This window comes from Lemur catta, chromosome 18, assembly GCF_020740605.2.
Source record: "Lemur catta isolate mLemCat1 chromosome 18, mLemCat1.pri, whole genome shotgun sequence".
NCBI classification, from domain to species: domain Eukaryota; kingdom Metazoa; phylum Chordata; class Mammalia; order Primates; family Lemuridae; genus Lemur; species Lemur catta.
The window spans coordinates 43,494,147-43,522,114 of record NC_059145.1 but is presented as its reverse complement, the minus strand read 5'-3'; the positions used below and the strand labels follow the sequence as shown (position 1 = coordinate 43,522,114).

Below are 27,968 nucleotides of genomic sequence, written 5' to 3'. Positions count from 1 at the left end.
GCAGGAGGATCATTTGAGCTCAGGAGCTTTGAGACCAGCCTGAGGAAAAATGAGACCCTGTTTCTACAAAAAATAGAAAAAAAAGCCAGATGTGGTGGCACAGTCCTTTAGTCCCAGCTACTTGGGAGGCTGAGGCAGGGGGATTACTTGAGCCCAGGAGTTTGAGATTGCAGTGACCTACGATGACGCCACTGCACTCAAGCCAGGCAACAGACTGAGAGTCTGTCTTGAAAAAAAAAAAAAAAAAGACATAAATATTTCATTGAAGGGGACATACAGATAACAACTAAGCATGTACAGAGATGTTCAATATCATTAGCCATTAGGGAAATGTAAATTAAAACTACCATGAGATATTACTACATACCTACCAAAATGGCTAAAATAATTTTAAACAACCCAAAAAACCCTAGACCTAGAGGGGAAGTTTTTAGAGCACTTCCTTAAGGTACCCTCTCCTTCCCCTTTCCGGCTTGGGGGGCGGGATGAGTTTCTTGACAGCTTTCCTGCGTGTAGGAGATATTCAACAGATGCTTGCCAGCTTGATCGAGGTTTGGGGTGATGAAATAGCCACATAGCTCCCATCAGCTGAATACCTAACAAGTGTCAGACACATATTAAATCACATTTAATCCTTCAACAATTCTGAGAAGGAAATATTACCCCTATTTTACAGATGGAGAAACTGAGGCTCAAACAAGTGGTAAAGAAAATTGCACAAGGTCCTGTGGCTGGCATCTGATGGAGCCTAATCTGCTTGCAGGTCTGGTGTGCCGAGTACTTATTGCCTGCTGCCAGGTACTGCCATTGCTGGTTGCTTGGACAAAGTGAGGGGCACAGCGTGCCTGGCGACTCATGACGTCAGAAGTTAGAGCCCAGACCCTGGGACACCAGATCTCTGGGGCAGGGTCCAGAAGGAGCAGGGGACCCTGGAGGTTTTTGTCCTGAGTTCTCAGCAGCCTGGTGGTACCTTCAAGGAGAAGCTTAAGCCTGCCTGACTGATGGCTTCAGAAGACAAAGCAGCAGTAAGAGGGAGGCAAACTAGATAAGAGAACAGACCTCCTCCCTGTAATTTCCCAAAATTATAATGCTGGACCTGTCATGTGCCCAGCATGGCTGAAAGTTCATCTATCCCTGTGAAACCCCGTCTCCCACCTCCGCCTTGTCCGTGGGTGAAGATGTGGCGGCTGTGTGGATGTGGATGGTGGTGTGACCCGGCACACAGTCCTGCTCCCTCTGTGTCACTGCTCTAAAACGCGAATTCGGACACGCGCCTTTGAAGTGGACAGCACTGACCCCATCGTCCTAGAGAGTGGGGCCGCCTGGGTGGCCTGCCCATCTGACCTTCAGGTCTGGCTCCTGCCCCGACCTCAGGGGATCTTCAATGCCAGGCTCTGTGGAGGAAGCTGTGGGAACTGCCTGGGCAGCAGTGGCAAGAGAGGGGCTGAGGAGGGACTGGGGACATGTGGGAGGGAGGAGGGAAGGCAGGCAGAGCCGCGTGCAGGGCCGTGGTCAGTGGGGGCCCAGGAAGACACGGCCCTTCATGCACTCGCCCTCTTCTTTGTCTTCAGTGGCCTTGTGTAGGTCTGCTCCTGTAGGTAAGGGACACAGCATTGTCGGCTGGAAGATCCGGACCCGCATCTCAATGACAGGAAAACTGCCAAAGATGCTTGGCCAGAGTAAACCTTAAAAATGAAGGCCAGAAAACAGAATAAAATACTCCTACTCCACCCGCCCGCCCCCAAAAAAACCCACAGAGGGCAAAGGAAGATAGTAACGAGACTAAAAGTTCACAAAAGGGAAGTAGGAATTGGGTACAAGAGACCTCAGCCGAAGGCACCACATGAACTTCTGTCTGAGTGTCTTGAAGCAGAACCCAGCCAACATGCTGGGGGCGTGGCCGGGGTCTCTCCATGCAGCAGGACTGGGCTGTGGGGGGCAGATGAGCCGTGCGTCTCACATGTGCAAAAACACCCCCGTGATCAGGAAAGTGGGCAGGCCCAGCTGGTTGTGGGACGGGCTCACATTTGAGTAAAAGCCAGTTTCTGCCAAAATCAAAGATTTGTATAAACTCAGGTGCAAAGTTTGTTATTGTTATCAGATCCCTTTGCCCTCAAAGGTTTAAGATTTAAAAGATGCAAACATCTTCCCTGTACACTCATGGCCTGTTGGTACCCTGCAGTGGTGTGCTGGTAAATGTTTAACAACCAGCTCCCTGGAAGGAAAAACCAAAACAGGCACTGCATGCCTGATATAACAGCATCTTCCTGATCTCCAATTTCCCTGGTGTAAACACTCTCCCCATGACCGAGTTCAAGTTGCCAACTTAACACCGTTAAGACAGAGGTGGGTAGTCTGAGTCTAACAAAAGAGAATCCTAATAACAGCATTTATTTATTTATTATGTGCTAAATGCTTTATGTGCATCATTTTATTAATGTCCATAGATGAGAAAAGCGTTAGGCTAAGAAAAACAGTTAATTCACCCTATGTCATTAGCTACTAATAGGTGGAACCAAAAGTTTTAAATAATTTAACTTAATATGCTGGTCTACCCTAGCTCACTAGTGCTCAAGCTTTCCAGTCTCAGAAATTTTTACACTCTAAAGTATAATTGAAGACATCAAAGAGCTTTTGTATATGTGGACTACTAATATTTATTGTACTATAAGCTGAGAACTTTAAAAAATTCAGTAAGTCACTTAAAATAATAATAAAACTCTTACATGTTAACATATATAACACTTTCATGAAAATAATTATATTTTCCAAAATGAAAAATTTTAGTGACAAGAGTGGTATCATTTTCCATTTTTGCAAACTTCGCTAGTGCCTGGCTTAATAAAAGTCAGCTGAATTCTCATAGCTGCTTCTGCAGCCAGCCTGGTGTGATATGTTGCCTTGGATGAAGTCTGTGAAGGAAAGCCAGCCCCACACAGATACGCAGTTGGAAGAGGGAAGATGGCAGGGACCCCTCCCCCACAAAAAATGGGTCTTGGGAACCCCCAGGGATGCTTGAACCATATTTTGAGAACTGCTAGATAGATGGTAGTTGCACCTGGTACAAAAGTCAAATGGTGCAAAATAACACAGTGAAAGACAAGTCTTTGTTGCTCTCTTCCCAGCTACCCAGTTCCCCTCACCAGATACCACAAATATCAGCGGCTCATTGTGCCTCCTTCCAGAGACACAGGTGGCTTCACTGTGGGGCCGTGCACACGGAGCGCTGCCTTTGCTCGCTCACCTGGCACTCCAGCCTGGGGGGCGTTTTCTATCAACACGTAAGGTTACATTAGGTCATTTAACCAGTCTCCCACACATCAAACATCCTTGTAACCCTAATCATCGGCCACATGAGTAAATATTTGTAAGATAAATTCCTAGAAGTGGAATTGCCAGAACAAAAGATACATACACTTCAAATTCTGATATTATGGATATTGCCAAATAGCCCTCCACTGAGGGGCTCCCAATTTCCACTCCCATCAGCAATAGGCGAGCAAGCTCTCCATAGTGTCCCCAATTCAGTGTTGGAGCCAGACCTGAAGTCAAGTGTCTGACTCCTGGACCCCAGGCGTCCCGGCTAAGCCTCAGGGTGGGTCCCGGAAGGAGCGATCTATCTGGGCAGCCCAGTGAATCTGCTGCCTACATCTCAGAACCCATCAACAAGCGTTTACCGAACATCTCTACTCTATAAGGCGCTGGGGTGTACCAGGCTGTTCCACAGGATCCTTCACTCATCTCCTGACCCCTTGGTCCTAGACTCCAACTCCTCTCTCTAGCCCCTGCCTAAGTGTCTCTGCAAAGTGTTTGTGACCCCACCCACCTTCTTCTGCATCTCTTGACCCCTCTGCAGACTTCTATCCCACTAGACCGTGACCTGCTAGACCAGGGTGTCTCACATTGCCATGCAAACAAATCCCCTGGGGATCTGGTACAAATGCGGATTTCCATTCGGTGAGCTGTGCTGAGGCCTGAGAGTCTGCATTGCTGATAAGCTCTCCAGTGTTGCCTTCGCTTTGACGGCAGTGTCTAGAGCTGATTCTCAAACTCTAGCATAAATAAGAAGCACCTGTTGGATTCTTGGGTCCAACTCCCCCTCCTGGGACTCTGATTTGGTAGGTCTGAGGGATCTTTATATCCAACAAGCTCCCAGGTGACGCTGATGCTGCTGGTCCGCAGAGCTCCCCTTGAGCAACGCTAGTTCCAGCCCTTACCTAATTCATCTTTGAGGCCCCTTAACTGGCCCGTGCTTGGCAGAGAGAAGGCACACTGAGTGGATGTGTGACGAGCGAGAGAGAAGGGAACGAATACCAGAGCGAGCCAGCTACCTCACTTAGAGCTTCCGCACTGGATATCACAGCTGACAGGGACAAACTCGGTTCTGTCTGCTGCCTAGGTTTGGGGTACAAAGGATCATCATCAGCCTCTTCATTCCTGACTGCCTCCCCACCAGGCTCAACCCCCTGGAGAGCCACGGCTGGGTTCTTGCGGGCACTTGGCTTGCAGACCTCCAAAGGTCTAGTTAGCAGCCCTGGGCCCAGCCTCTGCGGGCTCACTGGCCACGCTCTCAGGGTCTCCGCCAGCCAGTGGGAACCCGCACAGAGACGTGTCCCTTTGCAGTGGTGGCAGGCTGCGGTGGGGGGAGGTGGGTGGGGGTAGCTTGGGAGTAGGGTAGGCTGCAGTGGGGGGGTGGCTGCGGTCGGGGGAGGCTGGGTTGGGGGTGGGTTGGGGGTATGTTGGGAGTGGCATAGGCTGGGAGGGGACACTGTGCTCTCTTGCTTCACTCTTAGGCTCCCGAATCCTGCCCCCTAGTGCCTGCTTCCTGCTAAGCACCTCCCTGGGGCAGAAGCCCCGAGAGGAGGGGCTTCCCCTGCTCTACATCATCCAGACTGCGCCCCGCAGGTCCGGTCCCCTCTGCCTGCCCAGGGAGGCAAGGTGGAGGGGCTGTGTCCTGGTGTCACCTGGGAGGATCCACCTCACAAGTGGCTGTTTTCTCACAGAATGGCAGAGCTTCCTTATTCTTACAAATTGACAAAAGGAAAAGGCAGCCCTCTTTCTGTTAGGTGTCATCATTTCTGGGTGTGACACCAGCAGCTACTCCACGGCCCTGAGCAGAGCTGGTCTGAGCATGGCAGAGCAGAAGGACGAGAAGAGCCTGGGTCCTGGATGAAGCTGTGTCGCTGCTAAATTAACCAACCCTGTGGCCGCCCCACCTCTGAACTTCTTGTGATTTTTAATCCATTCAGAAATGCTTACTGAGCACCTATGATGTGGAGATACAGCAGTGAACAGAACAGGGAACATTCCAGCCCTTGGGGAGCTGGCATTACATTGGAGGAGAACCGTAGACAAATAACTAAGTTAAATATATAATATGTCAGGTAGTGATAAGTAAAGCAGGGAAGGAGATACGCTCCTGAGAAAGTAACTTATAGAAATAAAGGAGGTGAGGGAGCAGGCTCTGCAGGCATCTGGGAAAGGGCATCTAGGCAGAGAACAGCAAGTGCAAATGCCCTGGGGTGGAAATGCACCCAGCATGTTCAAGGACAGCCTGGAGGACATTTGGGCTGGAGCAGAATGAGCAAAGGAGGGTGGGGAGAGTTGTGGGAGGTGAGATCAGAGAGGGAATGAGGGTCAGGTGGTGTAGCACCTTGTGGACCAATAGAAGGGCTCAGCAGAGGGTAACTTTGCTGAGATAACTGAAAGAATCACTTGGCTGCTGTGTTGGAAATGGATTGTGGTTCTGGGTATGCAGGTCTTGGGTGGCTTGGACCAAGGTGGACGCAGTGGATATAGTGAGAAGCGATTGGATTTGTTATATGTTTTGAAGACAGAGCTAATAGGTTTTGCAAATAGATTATATGCTAAGTTTGAAAGACTTGTGTCAAGTATGACTCCAAGATTTTGGTAAGAGCAGTAGAGAGGATGGAGCTGCCATGTACCTCTAGATGAGAATGGTGGTGGCAGCAAAGAGTTCTGGGGAAAGCTCAGAATTTGATTTGAAGATGTGTTTTAGAAACTCAAGTGGAGATGTTGAGCGGAGTGTTGGATATGAGCCTGGATGTGAGGGAGGAGGGTGGAGTCGAAGATGTACATTTGGATGTCTTCAGCGTCAACATGACATTGGCTCCATGACAGAAAATGGTGCCACCAAAGGAATAAGAGCAGATAGGAAAGAGAAGAGATTCAAGGACTGTGTCTTGGAATGTGCCAAGTTCAAAGGAGGGACATGGAGCAGAAACCAACAGTGCGATCTGACTAGAAGCTGCCAGGGACATCAGAGAAAAACCAGGGGAGAGTGGTGTCCTGCACAGATGAAGAGAGAGTACCAGGGAAGACAGTGATAGTGATGTCAAATGTGCTGAGTATTCAAGTCCAACGAGGGCTGAGAATTGACCACTGAATTTAGCCACATGAAGGTCACTGCTGACCTTGACAAAAGCAGTCTCAGTGGTTGGTGCAAGAGCCTGAGAGGAGTGGGTTCCAGAAAGAATGGGAGGAGTGAAATTGGACACAAGGAGAGACAACCCCTCTGAGTCATTCGTGAAGACACGAGGCAGTGCCTAGGGGTAAAAGTGGAATCAAGGGAGATTTCTTTGTTTTTTGACTGGCTTACTTGTTGAAGGTGGAAGATGTAAGGGGGGAGGTGTATGCTGATAGGAATAATCCAGTAGAGCAGGAAAAACTGATGAGCCAGGAGAGAATTACCAGAGCAATGCCCTTGAGTGGGTGAGAGCACTGGGACCAGTGCGCCGTGGAGCGGATGGATTTAAACAGGAGCCTGGAGCGTCCACCTGTGGATCAGGAGGAAAGGCCGAGTAGAAGGGCCCAGGAAAGCGGGACTGGGAGCAGGGGAGTTGGGCACTTGCAGAAAGTGTCTTCTCATGGCTTCCATCTTCTCAGTGTAATAGCAAGGTCATCAGCAAAGAATGAGGATGGCAGAGGTGTGGTGTTGGAGGTTTAAAGAAAAGGCAAAAGGTATGAAATAATGTCTAAGAGAGAAATGCAGCTGATGGACATTAAGGACCCTTTGAATATGGCTAACATTCATTTAGAGCGACCCGAGGCAGTGTGGCTGTGTGATTTCTCCAGCCACCTTCTGCTTCACGGGTGCAGGGGGGAAGCTGGATCTAAGCAGGACAGGATTTTGCCAGTGGACATGACAAGATCAGCAGGAGCACAGGACTCGAACGCATGTAAGGGAGGGGCCATAGTGATGGCCCATAGGGTTTAACATGATGGGGAGCAAGGGCATGAGGAGGCTGCAGGTCCGTGGAAAACTGAAATATCAGTGGACTGGAGGGTCAAAGAACGGTTGGCAGCGAGGTGCTGGAGGTGTGAGCAGTGGAGGTAGGAGGTGGTGGGCAGAGGCTGCATGCTGGTAGTGGGGAGCCTGAAAACCTACAGATACTGGTGAAAGTAAGACCCAGGAGCTATGACGTGGGACTGGGGCTGGGTATGGGGGCGACAAAGCCATTAGAGGGGAGGACTTCAAAGAACTCCTTGGCTAGGGAACTTAAGGAAACCTGTACATTGGGGTAGAAGGTAAAATAGGGCTTCAAATTCCCCTCATCCTGGTACAAACAGCCTTGTACAATGTGACTTTGTAGCTCCTCCTAAACAGGTAGTTTCTATTTCCTGACTCCTTGAATGTGGCTTGGCTTTGTGACTTGCTTGCAGAAGTGACACTCTGTGGCTTCTGAGGCTATTCCTTAAGATGCTTCACAGCTTCCACTTTGTGCTCTCATAACGTGGGCCAAGACTGCTGTGCAAGGAAGCCCGTCTGGCCGATTGGAGGAGGAGCGGCCGTGTGGAGGTGAACTGGGGCTTCCCCGGTCGACGACCAGACCCCACCGCCAGACATGGGAGCGAGAGCACCTCAGACCACTCATCTAACCCACAGAGTCGTAGAAATAATGTCCTTGTGATTTCAAGCCCCAGCGTTTTGAGGTTGTAAAGACAGAGACATGTATGAACAGTGAAATCATCAATAATCATTATAAAAGAATGTGAGAGAGTAATTCCAAACCAGAGCTAATACCTAAGTTTGTGAGAAAATAATGGTTTCTTTTCTTTTTTCTTTTTTGAGCTATTTTGAGTTGGTTGCCTTGTTATTTGTTGTCAAAAGTGCTCAACCTATACAATGAGGACTCAAGGAAGTTGTCTCCCCTATCCCAGAAAAGCTAAAAGCCTCAGCATTACAGCATATGCCTCTCATGGATGACTTCCTGCCGTGGGGGACAGGGAGGCTTCAGGAAGGAGGTGGTGTCTCGGCTGATCCATGGAGGATGAGAGGGATGTGACAGGGATGTGCCTGATGGCCTCTGACACTGTGGGACATGACCCAGCACAGTGGGACGGACGAGCAGGACGGGGGTCGGGGGAAGGACTGTAGGCCCCTTGCCCCGGGTTTGGCAGGTTGGAGCTTGTGCAGTGCTGGGGAGAGAGGGCCTGGAAGAGACCAGAGGCCAGGCAGGCAACGAGAGGAAGAGATGCCAGAAGAAAAGAGACCACCTGGAGAGAAGAAATGTGGAGTGAGCAGGTTGGGTGCAGAGAGAGGCTGGGAAGGGAAATTAGACAAGGTAAGAGGAATGGAGTAGGAGGCTGGGGGGCAGTGAGGCAATTTGGGGTGGGGTGGGGTGGGGTACAGCCTAAGATCCTCTTGTGTCTCCCTAAGATCCTCTTGTGTCTCCCAAAGCCTCTCCTGTCCATATGTGAGACACTCGACAGCTGGCTTTGGTGTCCTGGCAATGGCCTGGGATCAGAAGCAAACTCTTTTGTCACGTAGATAAACAGTGTGCCCCGGGACGAGGCAACAGAGAGCTTTCCATGGCCATGGCACCAGCATCCGCTCTTGCACGATGACCTACTCAGGTAGCAGCTGGACCTGAAAGGTTCTCCTCAATGACAGCCAGGCTGCAGGGCCCTGACCCCTCTTGGTTAAATCAGAACATAAGGTTTCTGGGCTGTTGGGGTTGAGTCAGAGAAGGAGAAGCGGGCCGGGCGCAGTGGCTCACGCCTGTAATCCTAGCACTCTGGGAGGCCGAGGTGGACGGATCGTTTGAGCTCAGGAGTTTGAGACCAGCCTGAGCAAGAGCGAGACCCCGTCTCTACTAAAAAAATAGAAAGAAATTAGCTGGACAACTAAAAATATATAGAAAAAATTAGCCAGTCATGGTGGTGCATGCCTGTAGCCCCAGCTGCTCAGGAGGCTGAGGCAGGAGGATCACTTGAGCCCAGGAGTTTGAGGTTGCTGTGAGCTTGCCTGACGCCACAGCACTCTAGCCCGGGTAACAAGGTGAGACTCTGTCTCAAAAAAAAAAAAAGAGAAGCGGAAACAGGGCTGGGTCATAATCACGTCATGTGCATGACGTGTGTAGGACACAAAAGGCAAGTATGTGGGATGAAGGAGGAAGGGCCAGAGGCCAGGTCATGGGGTTGACACAGGAGGGGGTATCAAATTAAGGAAGCACAGTCTTAGACAAACTAAAGATGAGAATCCTCAGGTGCACCTTACTGACACTTCTCTCTGTTCCCACCATATTGGGCAGCTGCAGCCACTAAACAAGCCGAAAGGCTTGTTCCTGGTGGAGAAAAATCTCCTGGGTATGTTGTTTAGTGAAAAATATGGAAGACAAGGTGAATTTTATGCACCCACATCTGTAAAAAAAAAAAAAAAATGTGTGTGTGGTCTATGTTTAAAGTGACACAAGAATCTGATACCTGTTGTTCCTTCTGGGGAGGGAAGCAGGGGCATAAGGGCCAGACGTAGGTGAACTTAACTTTTCACCTTATATTTTCTGTGCTTAAGAAAAGGAAACAAATTATATCTCAGGGAATTCCTATAGACCAATTGTCCTCAAAATTTATTAGAAATGCGAATTCTCAGGCCCCACCCCCAGACCTACTGATCCAGATTTCTGGAGTCAGGGCCCAGAAATCTGTGTTTTATTAATGATAAGCCCCCTCTAGATGTTGATGCATGTTCAAGTTTGAGAAACACTGCTCTGGGTCAGTGGTTCTAGTTCTTAAAACTTTTTGGATATTAAAATTCTAGTGCCCAGGCTGTACCCTGGACCAAGTAGATCAGAAGAGCTGGGGGTGGAGCCCAAATGTCAGTAGTTCTTCAAGTTCCCCAGGTGACTCTAACATGGAGTCCAGCAGAAGCAGCACTGGCTTAGCCTACCTTCTTCCAACTCTGGGGACCACCTCTTCTCAGCTTCAAACCTTGCTCACCCTTATAGATGTGATAACTTGGAGATTGTTTCTCTGGAATTATTCCACAATGGCCCCTGGCTCCACAGACCCCCAGCTCGCTGATTTGGGGAGAAGGCATGACCAGAAGACAAGGCCCAGCAGCTGAGATGAGCATGAGGTTGACCCTGATGACAGGCAGGGCCAAGGGGCTCTGCAGATGTTAAAGAAATAGACGTCCAAGTTGGCCTCTGGCAGGATCCCCTGCATCTCTTCCCCCAGCCTTGGCACCGGGGCTGGGGTGGAAGGCTGCCCCAGAATGGGGTATAGCCTAGTGTTGGGCTCCAATTGCAGCCTCTCTGGGGTGATTGAAACAGCCACACCTTCCCCTGCTCTCCAAAGAAGAGGAAGATTGATAGGAGTTAAGGACAGAATAGCAACCTGGAGAGAACACAAAGTTTTTAGTGGGAGGAGTGACCTCAAAGGGAAATGGATGGGGCAAGGGCATCCCTCTTCTCTGGTTTCTCTTGTGTCTGTACTCCCCTCCATTGTACACATGTGCTGTGGTAAGATGGTGTGTGTGTGTGTGTGTGTGTGTGTGTGTGTGTGTGTGTGTACACTCACGTGTACGCACTAAGGGGTTTGCCTCCCACCCTTATAAGGCTATAGGAGACCTGGGTGTGAGTTCATAAAGGGAAGACAGAACAGGCAACTAAGCAGCCTCAAGCTAAAGCAAGCAAAAAGTCTTCCCAGCTCACATCTGGTCCAGCCCAGCTTTCCTGGAAAAAGATCACATGGGACTTTGGACCAAAGGCTCAGGAAACATATAGATCCATGGCTTCTAACCTTAAGTGTGCATCAGCACCATATGGTATGGAGGTCTGGTTAACACACAGATTGCTGGGCCTCATCCCCAGAATTTCTGAGTCAGTAGGTCTGGAATAGGGCTTGCATTGCTAGCAATTTCCCAAGGAATGCTGCTGCTGCTTGGCCAGGGACCACACTTTGAGAACTGCTGCTCTACAGGGCTCACTCACCCCTGCCACCCCACATACACCCTTCCTGAGTCCAGGGTACTTTTCAGGCCATTAAAAATTGTTCTTTTAGTTTAATTAAGTCCTGTTTACTAATACATTATTGCTGTATTTGCTTTGGGGGTCTTAGTCATAGATACTTTGCCTAGGCCAATGTCCAGAAGAGTTTTTTTCCTATATTTTCTTCTAGAATTGTTATGGCTTCAGGTCTTACATTTAGCAAAGGAAATAAGCAACAGAGCAAATAGACAACCTACAGAATGGGAGGAAATATTCACAAACTATACATCCAACAAAGGACTATTATCCAGAATCTACAAGGAACTCAAACAAATCAGCAAGAAAAAAACAGATGACCTCATTAAAAGGTTGACAAAAGACATGAACAGATTTTTTTCAAAAGAAGATAGACAAATGGCCAAAAAACATATGAAAAATGCTCAACATTACTAATCATCAGGGAGATGCAAATTAAAACCACAATGACATACCACCTTACCCTTGTCAGAATGGTCATTATTAAAAAATCAAAAACCAACAGATGTTGGCAAGGATGAGGCGAAAAGGGAACACTTTTACACTGTGGGTGGGAATGTAAATTAGTATAACCTCTGGCAAAACAGTATGGAGATTCCTCAAAGAACTAAAAGTAGACCTACCATTCAATCCAGCAATCCCACTAATGGGTATCTTCTGAAAGGAAAGGAAGTCATTATATCAAAAAGACACCTGCACCTGAATGTTTATTGTAGCACTATTTACAATTGCAAAGATGTGGAATCAACCTAAGCACCAACCAACTGATAAGTCAATAAAGACAATGTTGGATATATATATATATATATATATATATATATATATATATATATATACCAGGGAGTACTACTCAGCCATAAAAAGGAATAAAATAATGTCTCTTGCAGCAACTTGGATGGAAGTGGAAGCCATTATCCTAAGTAGGAATGGAAAAATAAATACTGCATGTTCTCACTTATAAGGGGGAGCTAAACAATGGGTATATATGGTCACACAAAGTGGAATAATGGACATGAGAAACTAAGAAGTGGGGAGAGATCAAAAATTACCTATCAGGTACAATGTTCACTATTCAAGCAACGGGGACATTAAAAGACCTGATTTCATCACTATATAGTTTATCCATGCAACAAAAACCACTTGTACCTCCTAAATCTATTGAAATTTTTAAAAAGTTACCTTATTGTGATAACTTGCTTAATTGTCTGTGATCCTCACTAAGCTGTGAGCTCTTGAAGAATGATGCCTGCCTCTTTTGGTCACCACTTTATCCCTAGCACCCAACACAGGGTGGCACATGGTGGGTACTCAAAAAACATGTGTTAAATGAACAAGAGTATTTGCCAGTCATGTGCCCTCGGTGGCGTGGGTACCCAGAAACCTAGGGCAGAGCTGCAAGGCTGGTTAAGGACTGGAGGTACCTTAGACACGACCAAGGAAGAGGCAGGCCTCACAAGCCTCTGTTGTCTTTGCAAACCACTCTGCCAGCAAAGTACTACAAACGGCCAGGCAGGTGCAAACCCCCTTTATTTCTTCAGGGTGGAGCTGAGTGATGATCAGTTGCCAGACTGAGGCCACCTTGTCTAAACTTTATGGATGAGAAACTGAGCCGCAAAGGGCCAAGTGGCATTTTCGCGTTTATGATGTCCGAAACGGCACTTTGCAGCAAGGCTGTGCGGGAGGTCAAGAGTGTTCTCGTTTTACATGAGGCACAGTGCAGTGGCAGAGTGGGTGTTAGGAGCTGTGGGGAGAGTCACACCAAGCATCATTCATCAGACATTTTCACTGTGCCGGACACTCTGACATTTTTCATGTGCAAATTGAGCTCATGCTCCTCCTGTGATCATGAGTGTTCAGCGTTCTCATTTAGCAGAGTGGGAACCAAGAGGTAGAAAGGTGTAGTGAGCTCCATGTCACAGGTAGAGAGCTGGGATTTGAACTTGGCCCCTGTTTGACTACTGCATAGAACAAGAGTGGGGGATCAGAATAGGAAGTCCAAAGCCCACCCGACAGACCTGTAGTCCCTCCATGCCAGAGGCTTTTCAGGAGGGAAATCACTCTGTGGGTGTGGAGGTGGGGAACTGGGGAACAGAGAGCAGGGGGACAGTGAGCAGTCAGAGGCGCAGGAGGCAGGGGGCGCCAAAGAGAAGCTGCCACCTCTTGGTTGAGAAACAGGACTCAGGGTTCTGGTTGAAATCCTTCCATTTGCAATCTTGAAAAAAAAAAGGGCTGCCTGCTGACCACAAGAACTCTAGGCCCTGCCCCCGTCCCACACATACACACCCCAGCCTTCAATTGCTCCACAAGTTCTGGAAACACCTCATTGCCCCAAGGCGACTCCACCCAACCCCACCCTACTCATATCCCTTAAGGCAGAGCTCCCAGGAAAAGACTCAAGTACAGCTGAGTGGGCAGAGAAAATCCTCACAGTGAACTTGGCCTCTAGGAACCAGCCACTGGTAGGTGTCGTGGCCGTTCATGAGCATCTGACCACACAAAAAGAAGAACTCTGATCTCTTCCTGTCATTCTGAAAGACTGAAACCGGAGTCAATTCTCCAACTTCACACGGGAAGCTGAGGACTTCCTACTCGGTCAAGACCTTGAACCTTGAATTCATAAAACTCTCGAGAGCCCCAGACACAAGGACTTCGTGGACAAAATCCCTGGGACCCAGAGTAAGTAGCATTTGTCTTATCTGTCTTGTCAATCACTCTTAAGGACACTCTTGTTTAAAAACATGCATGTAAGCAGGGTCTCCTCAAAGGCGGGGAATTCTTTGAGTGCCAGGCAAATGCCTAAGATGCGGTGCCGATGCAGTGATGTATGTGCAAGGCAATGCAGCGTGGTGTAACAATACTGAGAATGGGTACATCTTTAAGGCTGAGTGCTCAAATGTAAAACACTTTCTTACTAAAAAGGAAGCTTTCATGAATGATTGGTTTTTGGTGACTGAATAAGAAAGTCAGCCTGTATCAAGGGACAAGAGATGCTTTCTACAGAAAATCTATTCAAGAAGAAATTACTTGCCAAATTTCCCCATATAAAGGAAAACCAAACATGGTATATGGAGTAATTGTAGCACAAAGGAAATATTAATCAGAAAAAAACTTTGCAGTGCAAGGATAATATGATATTGAAGCAATTGCTTAAGAAGACTAGAACCAAGGATCCTCAAAATCAGGACTGCTGCCTTTAAAGGAAGTAGGATTCCAACATCTGACCAGATGACCTCTCGGAAGGCAGCCATTCAGTTTTACTAACAAAGACCGGGTCAGAATTTTGTTCTAAAGATTGAGGGGAATGGTGACTCCTTGCAGGAATCTCCCTCAATTATTCCTCCATAGGAGTTCCTAGAAGGTCCCAGATTTCAAAGAAGGGTTGGAAACTCCCAGAGTTTCCGTGTATATCCTGCCGTCAGGCTATGCGCCACTCACCGATCCTTCTTTCACCAGCACAGAGTGCCCTTTCTCTGCTCAGAGACTTCATCAGCTCCCAGGCTAGAGGACACCAGCCCTGGGAGGTTTCAGGCTCCAGGTTATAGCTGACCACTGCACAATAAACTTGAAGCAGACTTTTGCAGCAGGGCAGGCTGGCAGATTAGATTGCAACATGGTCCTTTGGTTTCTTCTTCAAGGCCCCACCCGAGGTCATCTCCCTTTAGGAGCAGCATGCCCTGGAGTTGCTGCCTGGTTCCTGCCAAGTTGGGGAAGTAGCAAATGGAGTTGGAGGTGGGGGCAGTTTGGAGGTGACTCTGTTGGAAATGGCACCTAACGATGCTGATTCAACTTACTTTCATTCACCTTTGCCAAAATTCCCCAGAAACTGGGCTCATGAGGTCAACCTGGCACTAGTAGCCCTTTGTGTTTTCCAAGCTATTTTCTGCTTCCATTGTAAACCTGCCAGCTTGCCCAAAAGTGTTGAGTGCCAAACTGAGCCATCTGCCCTTGTCACCACTAGCAGTGGCTGCAGAGATCAGAAATTGCCAACACAGCTTCATTAGTGCATGCTAGCCTGGGTCTCTGCAGAGAGAGGGCGGGTGGGGTAAAGACGTGTCCAGAGTTGGAGGAGTAGCCATAATAGGGAAGGATTTGAGGAGAAATGAAAGCCCCTCACTTCCTACCCTAACAGAATAGCCCCTCTTCCAGCCAGGGTGCCAACACCCGCTATGTGTGCCCTGATTTCCAGCAGCCACTACTGAAATGTAAATTTTGTAAGCAGGAAACATTTGTTCAGGAGAGTGGAAGGAAGACCTCTAGAGATCCGGGTTCAAGACAAGAATTATGAAGTAGGTGCCATCTACTTTACTGATTGGTATTTGGGTCAATCAATTCAGATTGGTGGCAACATATTGAAAATTTCAAAGTGTCGTTCACATGGAAGGGACTGTCATTGCCCATCATCATCAAGAAAAATCAGTTTCTAGATTAACTACAAAGATATCTGGCTGGGGGAGTTTTGGAGTGGGGTACATTGGCCAGCCAGGGACATCCTGGACATTGGAGCCGGGGACATCATGGTACGCAGTGGGGCCAGGCCTCAGAGAAGGGCTATTGCAAGGAAAGAGGTCCCTGATACCTACTGAGGGCTGGTAAGTGCTGGGACAGGGAGCACTTTTCTCATATTACCTCGTTAGTCCTGCAAGGTAACAGTTACTTTCCCATGTTACAGATGAGGGATGAGGCTCAGAGAGGTAGATTGATCTATTCAAGACCACACAGCTGGTAGGTTACACCAAAGCCCATACTTTGGGGGGCTGTCTTCAATAAGCAATCGGAAAGGATCCAAAAGGTGTGCCAAGAAGCAGGGGCTAGAAGTCCTACAAATCAAGCTACTGAGTGGTTCTTTTTTGTTTCTTTTTTGTTTGTTTTAAGGCAACCTTGGGTAAAAACATCTGAGAGCTTCCACCGGGTCACTGTGTGACCTCCCCTCATCACCTGAGGCCATTCTGAGCTCTTCCTCCCCTGACCCCCGTTTTCTCTTTTTCTCACTAGGGCACCCCCCACCCCTGGCCTGTGCTGCCCTCTGAATCCTCCTCACAGCTCTCACAGGAGGTCTACACCTCCTGTCACCTGTACCACATGAGGGCCAGGCTGAGCCCACTCTGGTGCCCTCAGTGTCCCCATCTGCAAAGTGAAGGATGTGAAAACCTACAGGATTTCAGTGTGGCAGCACTATTGGTGTTTGGGGTAGAATAATTTTTGCATTGCAGGGCGTCCTTGGCCCTACCTGCCAAACGACAGTAGCATCCCCCAGTCTTTGTGACAGCAACAACAAAAAAATGCCCACACATTTTCAAGGGCCCCCAGGGCACTATGTCACGCCTGGGTGAGAATCTTTTTAGACCCAAAGTCTTGAAGGTCTGTCTGTCAGTCTTCGACTCTCGGCCAGACTCCTTCCCAGAGTCTCCGTGTGGACTCGACAGTGCAAAGCCATCGCTGGGCACGCAGGCAGGAACGCTGAGCGGTCTCAGGGCTGGGCATGCGTCTGAGCTCCAGCACGCGTTCTCATCAGATGCGTGTCCTTGGCCATGTTTCATAACCACTCTGAACCTCCGTGTCATCAGCTCTGTAACGAGAACACTAGTGGTGCCTTCTCAAGGGGTGTTTAACCCCAATGCAATGCCCAGCCCGTGGGAGGTGCTTAGGAAGTGCTGGTAATCATGGTGTGGTCAGGTGTCCCTCTGCCTGGCTTTCCATCCACTGAACTTTGCCTTTACAACACTCACTGCTGAAGTAATTGAATTAGTGACTTGTGTACTCACTTGTTTATTGCCCATCTCCCCCCGCCATTAGACTATAGGTTCCTAGAAGGCAGAGAGGGCCTGGGTCTCCCTAGCTCTCCCTTTCATCCCCAGGGCATGGCACACAGTAGGCACTCAGTAAACATTTGTCGAGTGGTTGAAGAAATGTAACCATTGCCTTGTCTTTGTTGTCCAGAGCCCACTGCCTTTAATAGCAAAGTAAATACAGAAACCGTTTTCCTTGGGCCCATAGGAGAAGTCAAGATGGAGGTTTCGACCACCACAGAGGCGTATGACGTGACCACAGAATACGACTATGGGGACACAACCCCGTGCCAGAAGGACAGTGAGAGGGCCTTCGGGGCCCAGGTGCTGCCCCCTCTGTACTCCCTGGTATTTATCATTGGCGTGGTCGGTAACATCCTGGTGGTCCTGGTCCTCATGCAGTACAAGAGGCTCAAAAGCATGACCAGCATCTACCTCCTCAACCTGGCCCTCTCCGACCTGCTCTTCCTCTTCACGCTGCCCTTCTGGATTAACTACAAGTTGAAGGATGACTGGGTTTTTGGCGATGGCATGTGTAAGCTCCTTTCTGGGTTTTATTACATCGGCTTGTACAGTGAGATCTTTTTCATCATCCTGCTGACCATCGACAGGTACCTGGCCATCGTCCATGCTGTGTCTGCCTTGCGGGCTCGGACTGTCACCTTTGGTGTCATCACCAGCATCTTCACCTGGGCCCTGGCCATCTTGGCTTCTGTCCCAGGCATGTACTTTTCTAAGACCCAGCGCGAGATCAATCATCACACCTGCAGCCTTCATTTCCCTCACGAAAGCCTAAGAAAGTGGAAATTATTTCAGGCTCTGAAACTGAACCTCTTGGGGCTGGTTTTGCCTCTGTTGGTCATGATCGTCTGCTACACGGGCATTATAAACATTCTGCTCAAACGACCAAACGAGAAGAAGTCCAAAGCCGTCCGTCTGATTTTTGTCATCATGCTCATCTTCTTCCTCTTTTGGACCCCCTACAATCTGACTGTACTCATTTCCGTTTTCCAAGACTTTGTGTTCAGCAATCAGTGTCAGCAGAGCAGGCACCTGGACCTGGCCATCCAGGTGACGGAGGTGATCGCCTACACGCACTGCTGCGTCAACCCGGTGATCTACGCCTTTGTCGGCGAGAGGTTCCGGAAGTACCTGCGCCAGCTGTTCCACAGGCACGTGACCGTGCACCTGTCTAAATGGCTCCCCTCCCTCTCCACGGACAGGCTGGAGAGGGCCAGCTCCATGTCCCCCTCCACAGGGGAGCATGAACTCTCTGCCGGGTTCTGACTCAGCCCACAGGAAGCCGATCCGGGACCCGGCGGGAGTGACCTGCCACGCAGAGCAGGAGAAGAGACAGCCTGGCTCTCCCAGCCAGATTCTCGCACCTGGCACTGCATGGAATTGCAGCCACCTACGGTTGAGAGGGAGCTTAAAGGTGGCCTAGACTAAATCACTTCTGGGGCTTCAGTTTTTCCATGAACTTCTCCCTGGTGGCCAAAAGATGAATGAGCAAAAGGGGACATTGCAGAGACTGGGACAAAGGGTGCCAGCGAAGGGCACCCAAGCAGGATTGTAAATTTGTGAGCATCAACGTTTGTCAACAAAGCCACTGCAGGACCCATCCCCGCCCCACCCTCACCACCCGTGAACTTGGAAATAGTGAGTTCCACCGTGACTCCACCCTGAGCCCGGCAGCCAATCAGTAGCCAGCAGCTCCTCCCTCCACCCCCACCCCATCCACAGCAGGGTTTGGGGTCTCGGAAACCCTGGGGACCATGGAACTCATGATGGAACAACTCGAGACCTAACGGGAAATAGGAATGGGGAACTATTGTTGGCAGTGGAACTAAGAAAGCCCTTAGAGAGGATTTTTATATTCACTAAAATCAAATAAATCAGGCAGTGGGCTAAACACAGACCATATGAATAACATGTTGTACTTGTTGAAATAGCCATAAAGGGAAGGGACTCCTAATTTCCATTTACCGTTCTTTTCTTTCTGAATTTTTTCCGAATCTCTTTTCCCTGCAAGTTGGGTGATGTGTAGGTAAATTCTGATTGCTTAATGGCAGAAATTAATAACAGGCAAAAGGAAGTAGGGTTGAGCTTCTTTCTTCTGGCTCTCCATCCAAGTGTTCTGGTTTATGGAGCAAAGAGTTCTGACTGCCCCCTTGGACCTATCAGCAACAAATAACCTGTCGTGCAAGCTGGCTGTGTTTGGAGCTGACAGGGAGAAAGTATCTACCAGGAGCACACCTAACCTTGCAGGAGCTGGGCGGGAGGACTCTATCTTGCTGGAGGAGATAGAGAGGGCCCTTAACTCAAAGTAGCTTATTTATCCAAAATGTCCTCAAAACTTCATCTCTAACCCAGGACCCCCTATTTATGTCTTTGTTCCCTTTTCTTCCCTGAGACATATATTTCTTTAAAAACAATTTTCCCAATAACAAAAATTACTTCTAAAAAGGCTTAAAAATACAAAGAAGAAACAAACAAAAATCATCCATAATCCCACTACCCAAAGACAACCATTATGCATTTGTGGATGTATTTTTTTAGTTTGTTTTTTTTCCGTGCATATTTATGATTATAGCAAAAATGGGCTTCAGTTGTATTCACTGCTGTGTTGTTTGTAATTAGAAGTATGTTGTGATCACTTTTCCACGTCAATAAATCATCTCAAAGCATTGTTTTTGGTGCCTGCACTGAAGCTATGGCAGGGATGCACCCTAATTTAGCCCCCAATTTCCTTATTACTGCTTGCACGGATCAGTCCAACCCAGCAGTGGTGGCTCCATTCAAAGGGAGCTCTTGAGCCCTGGGAGTCATCAATGTGTGAGGAGTGTCTGTTCTTGCAGAGCACTCAGCTCAGTGAGGCAGACAGGCACAGAGATGCCAACAGGGCCCGGGTGGAATGGGTGGGGCCACTGCGGAGGTCACGGTGCTGGGGCAGCAAGGGGGAGGAAGAAATCCATCAATCAGAAGGCACCCGAGACCAATAGGTGTCCCACCTATGACACACCATTGAGCTAACCTCTCTCCTTTTTTTGGACACTAGAGTTGTTCTCATACCAAGTCACCCTCCCCCTTCAGGCAGGGACTGACTGTGCCCACACGTTTTCTTTGTACAAAGAAGCTGGTGCCATGGTGGTCTAGAAAACTTTTGTCTGGTGAGGAGGAAGTCACGCCGCCTTGGGGCTTACAATGCCACACAGAAAATGTGAACAAACATAGGCTTGGGGAGTCCAGGTGGGTGTTGGCTCTCTCTGCCATGTGCAAAGGAGGAGGCTTAAATGAATTAAGAGATACTTGTCTACTGCTTTGGTCTTATTTTAATAAAACTGCATCAGAAAACAATATCATCCACAGTGATATAACGTGGAAGGTTTCACAAAATCCCCCATTCCGTTTTCAAAGTAATGAATGACTCTCTGAGCGTCTGATTTCCTTATATACAGACTGAGGATGAGCCCAGTGTCTACCTCACAGGGCTGTTCTGAGGATTAAATGAAATAAAGCAAAGGGGCTGGGGCAGTCTTCCCCCAACTTTATCCCATGAGACATCTGCCAGTGCCCTTCCTCGGCCACCCAAGGCACTCCAGCTGCCCTGACTGGCCCCTGCCCTCCCCTGCCACGCCCTGGTCCTGCCCCAGCCTCGGCGTTACTGTTGTCCCCATTGATTTTTCCATTTCATCCTTACAGGAAGGTTGCTCCCTTCTCCCCCATCTGGACTCCCTGATCATCAGCATTTTACCACATTTGCCTTAAATTCATCATTCTCTCTCTCCAGATAGATGGATGGATGGATAGATAAATTTAAAAAATACTATTTTTTCTATACAACCATTTGAGAGCAAGGTACAAATATGATGCCTCATCACCCTTCGCCCCTTCAGAATGTTTTTACTGGCAGCAAGGATGCACTCCCACATAACCAAAACGGAAACTGACACTGACACAGTATCTACACATAATCTGTGGCCCTCTTTCCAATTTTGCCCACTTTGCAAATAATGTCCTTTACAGTCCCAGGACCCACAATGGCTTGTTTTACTTACCTGCCTGCCTCTTTAGTCTCCTACAATCAGGAACATTTCCTCAAGATTTTCTTGTCTTTCATGACTTTGACATTTATGAATTCCACAGTTACACAGTAGACGGTTCCTGGATTTGGATTTACTAATATTTCCTGAGGATTAGAATCAGGTTATGCAACCAGGGCAGGAATCTCAGAGAACTGATGCTGTATTTTCAGTGCATACTATCAGAACACACTTGATGCCAACCATCCCTATGACTGGAGACGTTAAATTTGATCACTTGTTTAAGAAGGTGTCTACCAGGTTTCTCCACTATAAGCATTTTGTGCTCAATAAGTGACTATTATTAGTGTGCATCCTACTGTAAAGGAAAAGCTTCTCTTCTCCTCCTCTCATTCATTCGTTCACTTAATTTCTATCAGCATGTTGTCATGGAGTCTTTTTTTATTCAATGGTATATAGTCAATTTTTTTTATTATTATGCACGCATTGTCCCAGATTTGTCTAATGGGAGCTGGATTCTATGTTCCTTTGTTCTGTCTACATCATTATCTGAGCACTTCCTTCCTTTTTGGCACAAGAGGTTTCAGGTTCATTTTGTATATTCCCTGCCCCAGCCGCAGAAACAGACACATCTCCAGGCGGCCTGGATTCTTGTAGCTGAAACTCGCATTTACAAACCAAGCTTTGGTTGCTATGTATGCTCATGGCTAGTAGAGTACTATTGTTTCTGGGCCTTCTGCGTGTATAGAGCTAGGAAAGCTATGCACATAAAAACACGGTCACACATATATACAAACACATATCTCTATCTATTTTCTCTCTCTCTCTATCTCTCTCTCTTTCTATCATATATTACATTTAAAGCAGTGAGTTCATGCCAACATCTCCAATCCCAATCTAACATAATATTGTTCTTCCTGGTCTTCTCCCTTTTCATAGTGAAACCGTCTTCTCTTATAACGAGAAAGCTGGCTCTTGTTTCTGTCAATGGATTCTTTTCACATAACCCCTCAGTAAGCAGTCACAGTTATTCTTAACATGCAGCCTAGGGCCCTACTGCCATCAATGGTGAGAGACTGTGCAGCAGTCAAGTACCCCTCAGGCCTTCGTCCCAGGTGCTGGCATGTGACACACTGCGCACAATCTTAGCACCAGGAAGGGGGAAACACACCTCTCTTCTTAAAGTTTTTATTTCTTTCTTTTAAAAAATCCACATAGCCCTGACCTTCCTCTTAATCCCATAGCATAGGCATGATTTAAAGATTTTATTAATCTTTTCAAAGAAACAGCTTTTGTTTTCATTAATTTTTCTTTATCGATTTCTTCTCTGGTCTTATCTCTTTTTTCTGCTTATGTTGGATACATTTTGTTTTGTTTTGTTTTTTGTCTAGTTTATTAAAATGGAAGCAGCTGCAGTCATTGATTTAAATCTTCCTCCTTTTCTTTTCTTTTTTATATTTCATTTAGGCTAGTCAAGTGAAGCAGTGGGAGTGCAGAAGGAACAAAGGGATCTGTAACTGGTTGTGATCAATTAGTTATAATCGTTTTTAATATTGGTACCTACAGCTATAAATTTTCCTCTAAGGACTGCTTTTGCTGCATTTAACAAATTACTGTATGTTACATTTTAATTTCATTCAGTTAAAAATAATTTTTAATTTCCTTTTTCACTTCCTTGCCCATGGATTATTTAAAACTTTGTCAGCTTCCAAAGATTTGTGGATTTTCCAGATATATTTGTTATTGATTTCTAATGTAATTCTGCTGTGACTTATATGATTCAAATAATTTTAAATGTATTGGGACATCTTATTGCTCAGAAAATGATCTATATTAGTAAATATTCTGTGTAGATATGGTCCAGCTCAGTTAATGTTCTATGACCACTTGAGAAGAATGTGTATTCTGCATTGTAATGTTTAATAAATGTCAATTAGGTCAAGCTGGTCATTAGTGTTGTTTATATCTTTTATTCCATACTGATTTTTTGCCTTATTGTTCTATGACAGATCGATAGAACAATACATTGGCTTGTTAAAATATCTAACTATGATTATGGATTTGTCTGCATCTTCCTTTATTTCTATCGGGTTTTGCCTCATATATTTCCAAGCTCTATTAAACAAAAGATGTATAAGACCATTATGTCTTTCTCATGAATTGATCCCTTTGTCATTAAGAAGTATAGCTCTTTTTCTCTGGTAATAACCCTTGTGTAGAAGTTTACTTTTTCTGATATTAATATCACTCTTTTGAATGCTTTCTCTTAGCATGATACAGTCATGCATCACTTAACAATGGGTATACATTCTGAGAAATACTTCATTAGGTGATTCATTGTTGCATGAATACCATAAAGTGTACTTATACAAAGCTAGATGATATAGCCTACTACACACCTAGGCTATGTGGTATATAGCCTGTTGCTCCTAGGCTACAAACTTATACAGCATGTTACTGTACTGAATATTGTAGGCAATTGTAATGCAATGGTAAGTATTTGTGTACCTAATTATATCTAGACATAGAAAAGGTACAGTAAATATGTGGTATAAAATATAATAAAAAATTGTATACCTGTGTAGAACACTTACCATAAATGGAGCTTGCAGGACTGGAAATTACTCTGGGTGAGTCAGTCAGTGAGTGCTGAGTGCATGTGAGGTCCTAGGACATTACTGTACATTACTCTAGACTTTATAAACATTGTACATTGTGGCTACACTAAATTTACAAAAAAAAATATTTTTTCTTCAATAATAAATTAACCTTAATTTACTATAACTTTAATACTGGATAAACTTTTTTACTTTTTTAAACTTTTTTAGTGTTTTGTAATAACTCTTAAAACACAAACACATTGGACAGCTGTACAAAAATATTTTCTTTCTTTATATCCTTGTTCAGTAAGGTTTTTTCTATTTAATTTTTTTTTTTTTTACTTTTTTTTGCTTTTGAAACTTTTTTGTTAAAAACTAAGACACAAACACACACTTTAGCCTAGGCCTACACAGGGTCAGGATCATCAATATCACTGTCTTCCACCTCCACATCTTATCCCCCTGGAAGATCTTCAGGGGCAATAATACACATGGAGCTGTCATCTCCTATGATAACAATGCTTCTTCTAGAATACCTCCTGATCGACTGCCTGAGTCTGTTTTACAGTTAACTCCTTTTTTTATAAGTAGAAGGAGCACACTATAAAATTACAATGAAAATTATAGTACAGTAAATACATAAACAGGTAACATAATCATTTATTATAATTATCAAGTATTATGTACTACACGTATGTGCTACACTTTTATGTGACTGGCAGTGCAGTAGGTTTGTTTACACCAGCATCACCACAAACACATGAATAACAAGTTGCGCTATGAAGTTATGACAGCTCCGACGTCACCAGGCAATAGGAATTCTTCAACTCCATTATAATCTTATGGGACAACCATCATACATGCAATCCATCACTGACTGAAATGTCATTATTCAGTGCATGACTGTATATCGTTTTTAGTCCTTTTATTTTCAAAATATGTGTTGTTTTGTTTTTTAAATTTAAAATGCATCTCTCATAGAAAGCATGGAGTTGAGTCTTCTTTCTCATCCAGTCTGACAATCCCTTTCAATTGAACTGGTTTATTAACATTTTTATGTAATTATTCATATTATTGGTTTTAAGTGTACTACCTTGCACTTTGTTTTCTATTTGTCCTGTTTTTTCTTGTTTTCTTTTAGTTATTCAAAAAATATTTAATATTTCTTTTCAGTTCCTCTATTGACATTTTAGCTATACTTCTTTATATTATTTTTTATGTAGTCACTCTAGGGATTTCAATGTGCATCCCTAATATATCACAGACTATTTAGGATTAATATCATGCCACTTTATATAAAATGTAAGACCTTCCTCCCATCTTCTGTATTGTTCTTATCATGTATTTTACATTTACATATGTAGAAAACCCATAATACAATGCCATTATTTTTATTTTGAACAATCTATTTAAAACACAAACATTAAGAGAAAAAAAGATATTCTTTTATATTACCCAAGTTTCTATCTGATGTTAATTTGCTTTAGCCTGAATAATATCTTTTAGTATATCTTGAGCATGGGTGTGTTGGCAAAGAATCTGGTAGTTTTAGTTTATTTGAATATGTCTTTATTTTGCCCTCATTTTTGAAAGATATTTTTTCCAGATAGAGCATTCTGCACTTGATCTTAGCCAAAATGCTAAGAAGTGATTCCAGACACAGCATTCTAAATAGACGATATTTTCTTTCATCATTTTGAAGATGTCATTCTACTGTTATCCATACACCATTGTTTTTGATGAAAAGTTAGCAGTCACTTGTATCATTGTTACCTCCTATGAAATGTGTCATTTTTTTTCCTCTAGTTATTTTGAATATTGTCCCTGTCCCTCATTTTTAGCATTTTTGGCTTTATTTCTGTTTATTCTGCTTAGGATTTATGGAATTTATTGGATTTTTTAGTTGATTTTTCCCCAAATTGGGAAATTTGGGGCCATGATTTTTCCAAATACTTTTTTTGTACATGCTAAATTCTGTCTCTTCACCTTCAGGGATTCCAATTATGCAGCAGTCCCCCCTTATCTGTAGTTTTGCTTTCCACAGTTTCAGTTACCTCTGGTCATCTGTGGTCTAAAAATATTAGTTGGAAAATTCTAGAAATAAGTAATTCATAAATTTTAAATTGTGTGCCATTCTGAGTAGCGTGATGAAATCTTGCACTATCCTGGTCCATCCTGCCCAGGACGTGAATCATCCCTTTCTCCAGTGTATCCACACTGTATTCACTACCCACCCATTAGTAACTTAGCAGCTGTCTTGGTTATCAGATCAACTGTTGCAGTCTTGCAGTGCCTGTGTTCAAGTAACCCTTTTTTATTTAACAATGATCCCAAGAGTAGTGACGCTGGCAATCCAGACATGCCAAAGAAAAGCTGTGAAGTGCTTCCTTTAAGTGAAAAGGTGATCTTGGTATCACTTGGATAGGGTTCAGTAGTATCAGCAGTTTTGGGGCATCCTCTGGTGATGTTGGAACGTATCCCCCTCAGAAAAGGGGGTACTAGCCAGTCGCAGTGGCTCACGCCTGTAATCCTAGCACTCTGGGAGACCGAGGCAGGTGGATCGCTCAAGGTCAGGAGTTCGAGACAAGCCTGAGCAAGAGTGAGACCACATCTCTACTAAAAATAGAAAGAAATGATCTGGCCAACTAAAAATATATATAGAAAAAATTAGCCGGGCATGGTGATGCGTGCCTGTAGTCCCAGCTACTCGGGAGGCTGAGGCAGGAGGATCGCTTAAGCCCAGGAGTTTGAGGTTGCTGTGAGCTAGGCTGACACCATGGCACTCACTCCAACCCGGGCAACAGAGTGAGACTCTGTCTCAAAAAAAAGGGGGGGAGTACCTTTGTTGCTGCTTAATGTTGTTTCAAATATCCTTTTTAAAATCATTTTTCCCAATAATTTGTATTCACTTACTGACCTTTTTTTATGGTCTCTCCTGTGCTGTTAAGACCTTTCAATAAGTTATTTATTTCAGATGTTGCAGCTAGCAGTTCTAGAATTTCCATTTGCTTCTTTTACATAGTTTCCATTTCTCCACTAAAATTTCACAACTGTTCATTCATTATGACCATTTAATTTTTTAAGTCCTTGATTATAATAGTTGATTTAAAGTCCTTAACTGCTAATTGCACCTTCCCAGTTATCTTGGGGTCTGTCTCTATGGGCTATTTTTTTAAATTATGGGTCAAATTTTCCTGCCTTTTCATGTCAATCACTCTTTTATTGCATGCTAAGTATTATGGGTGATACGTTGCAGGGGATTATCATCTTCCTTTAAAAGGTACTGTCATTCATTCTGTCGATTTTGTCAAATCATGGGTGCACCCTTTTGGTCCTGTTAGACTTATGTTTAGTTGGGGTGTGTCTACTTCAATTTTGACTTTAGTTTTAGGGCTTATCTTTACTCTGGGGCTGTGATCCTCAACAGCAGCAGCAGCACCTGGGAATTTGTGAAAATGCAAATTCTCAGCCCTAATGAATCAGAAACTTTGGGGATAAGACCTAGCAATCTGTATGTTAGCAAGCCTTTCAGGTGACTGTGATACATGCCCTAGGGCGTAGCTTTTACTAATAGAATGTGGCAGGGAAGTTTATCCACTCTGGCTGGGCCAGAACTTTATCACCTCCCAGCTATGCAAAGCCTGGTGTCTCCATTCAGCTCCCAGCTCCCCAGCAGCCACTCTCTGTTATGCCTCAAGGAGTCTTACTTTCCTCTTGCACAATCCTTCCTTCAGCCAAGGACCCAACAGAAAATCCCCATGGAGACTTCTGAGCCCCTTCTCTATGCAGCTGCCTCCTTTCCAGCCCCCTGCCCTGAAAATCCTAGCTGCTTCAGAATCCCAGGTCTCCTCTCCACCTCCTCAGCTCAGCGGGGCCCCTGCTCTGCCTGGGCTCTACTTCTCTGCACTACCACAGGACAGTGTCCTTTTCCTCAAGAGTAAGAGTCTTCTGCTTCCTGTGGCCAAACAGCTGAGCATGGTGGCCTCATACTTCGTCCAGTTTTATAATTGCTTACGGAAAGGCAAATTCAATACCAGTTACTCCATCATGACCAAAAGCAGAAGTCCCATTCCAAGGTTTTTAAATGTGTATCATTTTCTTTTTAACGTGTCTTGAAAATATGTATTATTATTTTGCATGTGGCATTTTTAATTTAGGTAAATCATATCTGTTTCTTACTTTGTTTTTATATTTCAATTTTTTCTTTAAAAGGAATGAGTTATGTACAGGGGGGTTAAATGCTTTATAGACAAAAAAACTGCTAGAACCAAC

The 27,968-nt window shown here is 45.5% G+C and overlaps 1 protein-coding gene across 2 annotated transcripts; it reads left to right on the top strand.

Annotated features, from left to right (window-relative positions):
* The first annotated feature begins 13,611 nt into the window (after nt 1-13,611).
* On the top strand, nt 13,612-19,464 carry CCR1 (C-C motif chemokine receptor 1). Of its 2 annotated transcripts, none has more exons than XM_045529827.1 (2): nt 13,612-13,943; nt 17,262-19,464. In XM_045529827.1, the coding sequence occupies exon 2, from the start codon at nt 17,273-17,275 to the stop codon at nt 18,338-18,340; it is 1,068 nt and encodes a 355-aa protein (XP_045385783.1). In that variant the 5' UTR covers nt 13,612-13,943; nt 17,262-17,272; the 3' UTR covers nt 18,341-19,464. The 2 variants fall into 2 exon arrangements, with proteins under 2 accessions (XP_045385783.1, XP_045385784.1); XM_045529828.1 differs by having other exon boundaries at nt 17,205-19,464.
* The last annotated feature ends 8,504 nt before the right edge of the window (nt 19,465-27,968 follow it).

Coding starts and splice junctions, on each gene's coding strand:
- CCR1 (XM_045529827.1), top strand. CDS start 17,273: ATGGAGGTTTCGACCACCACAGAGGCGTATGACGTGACCACAGAATAC.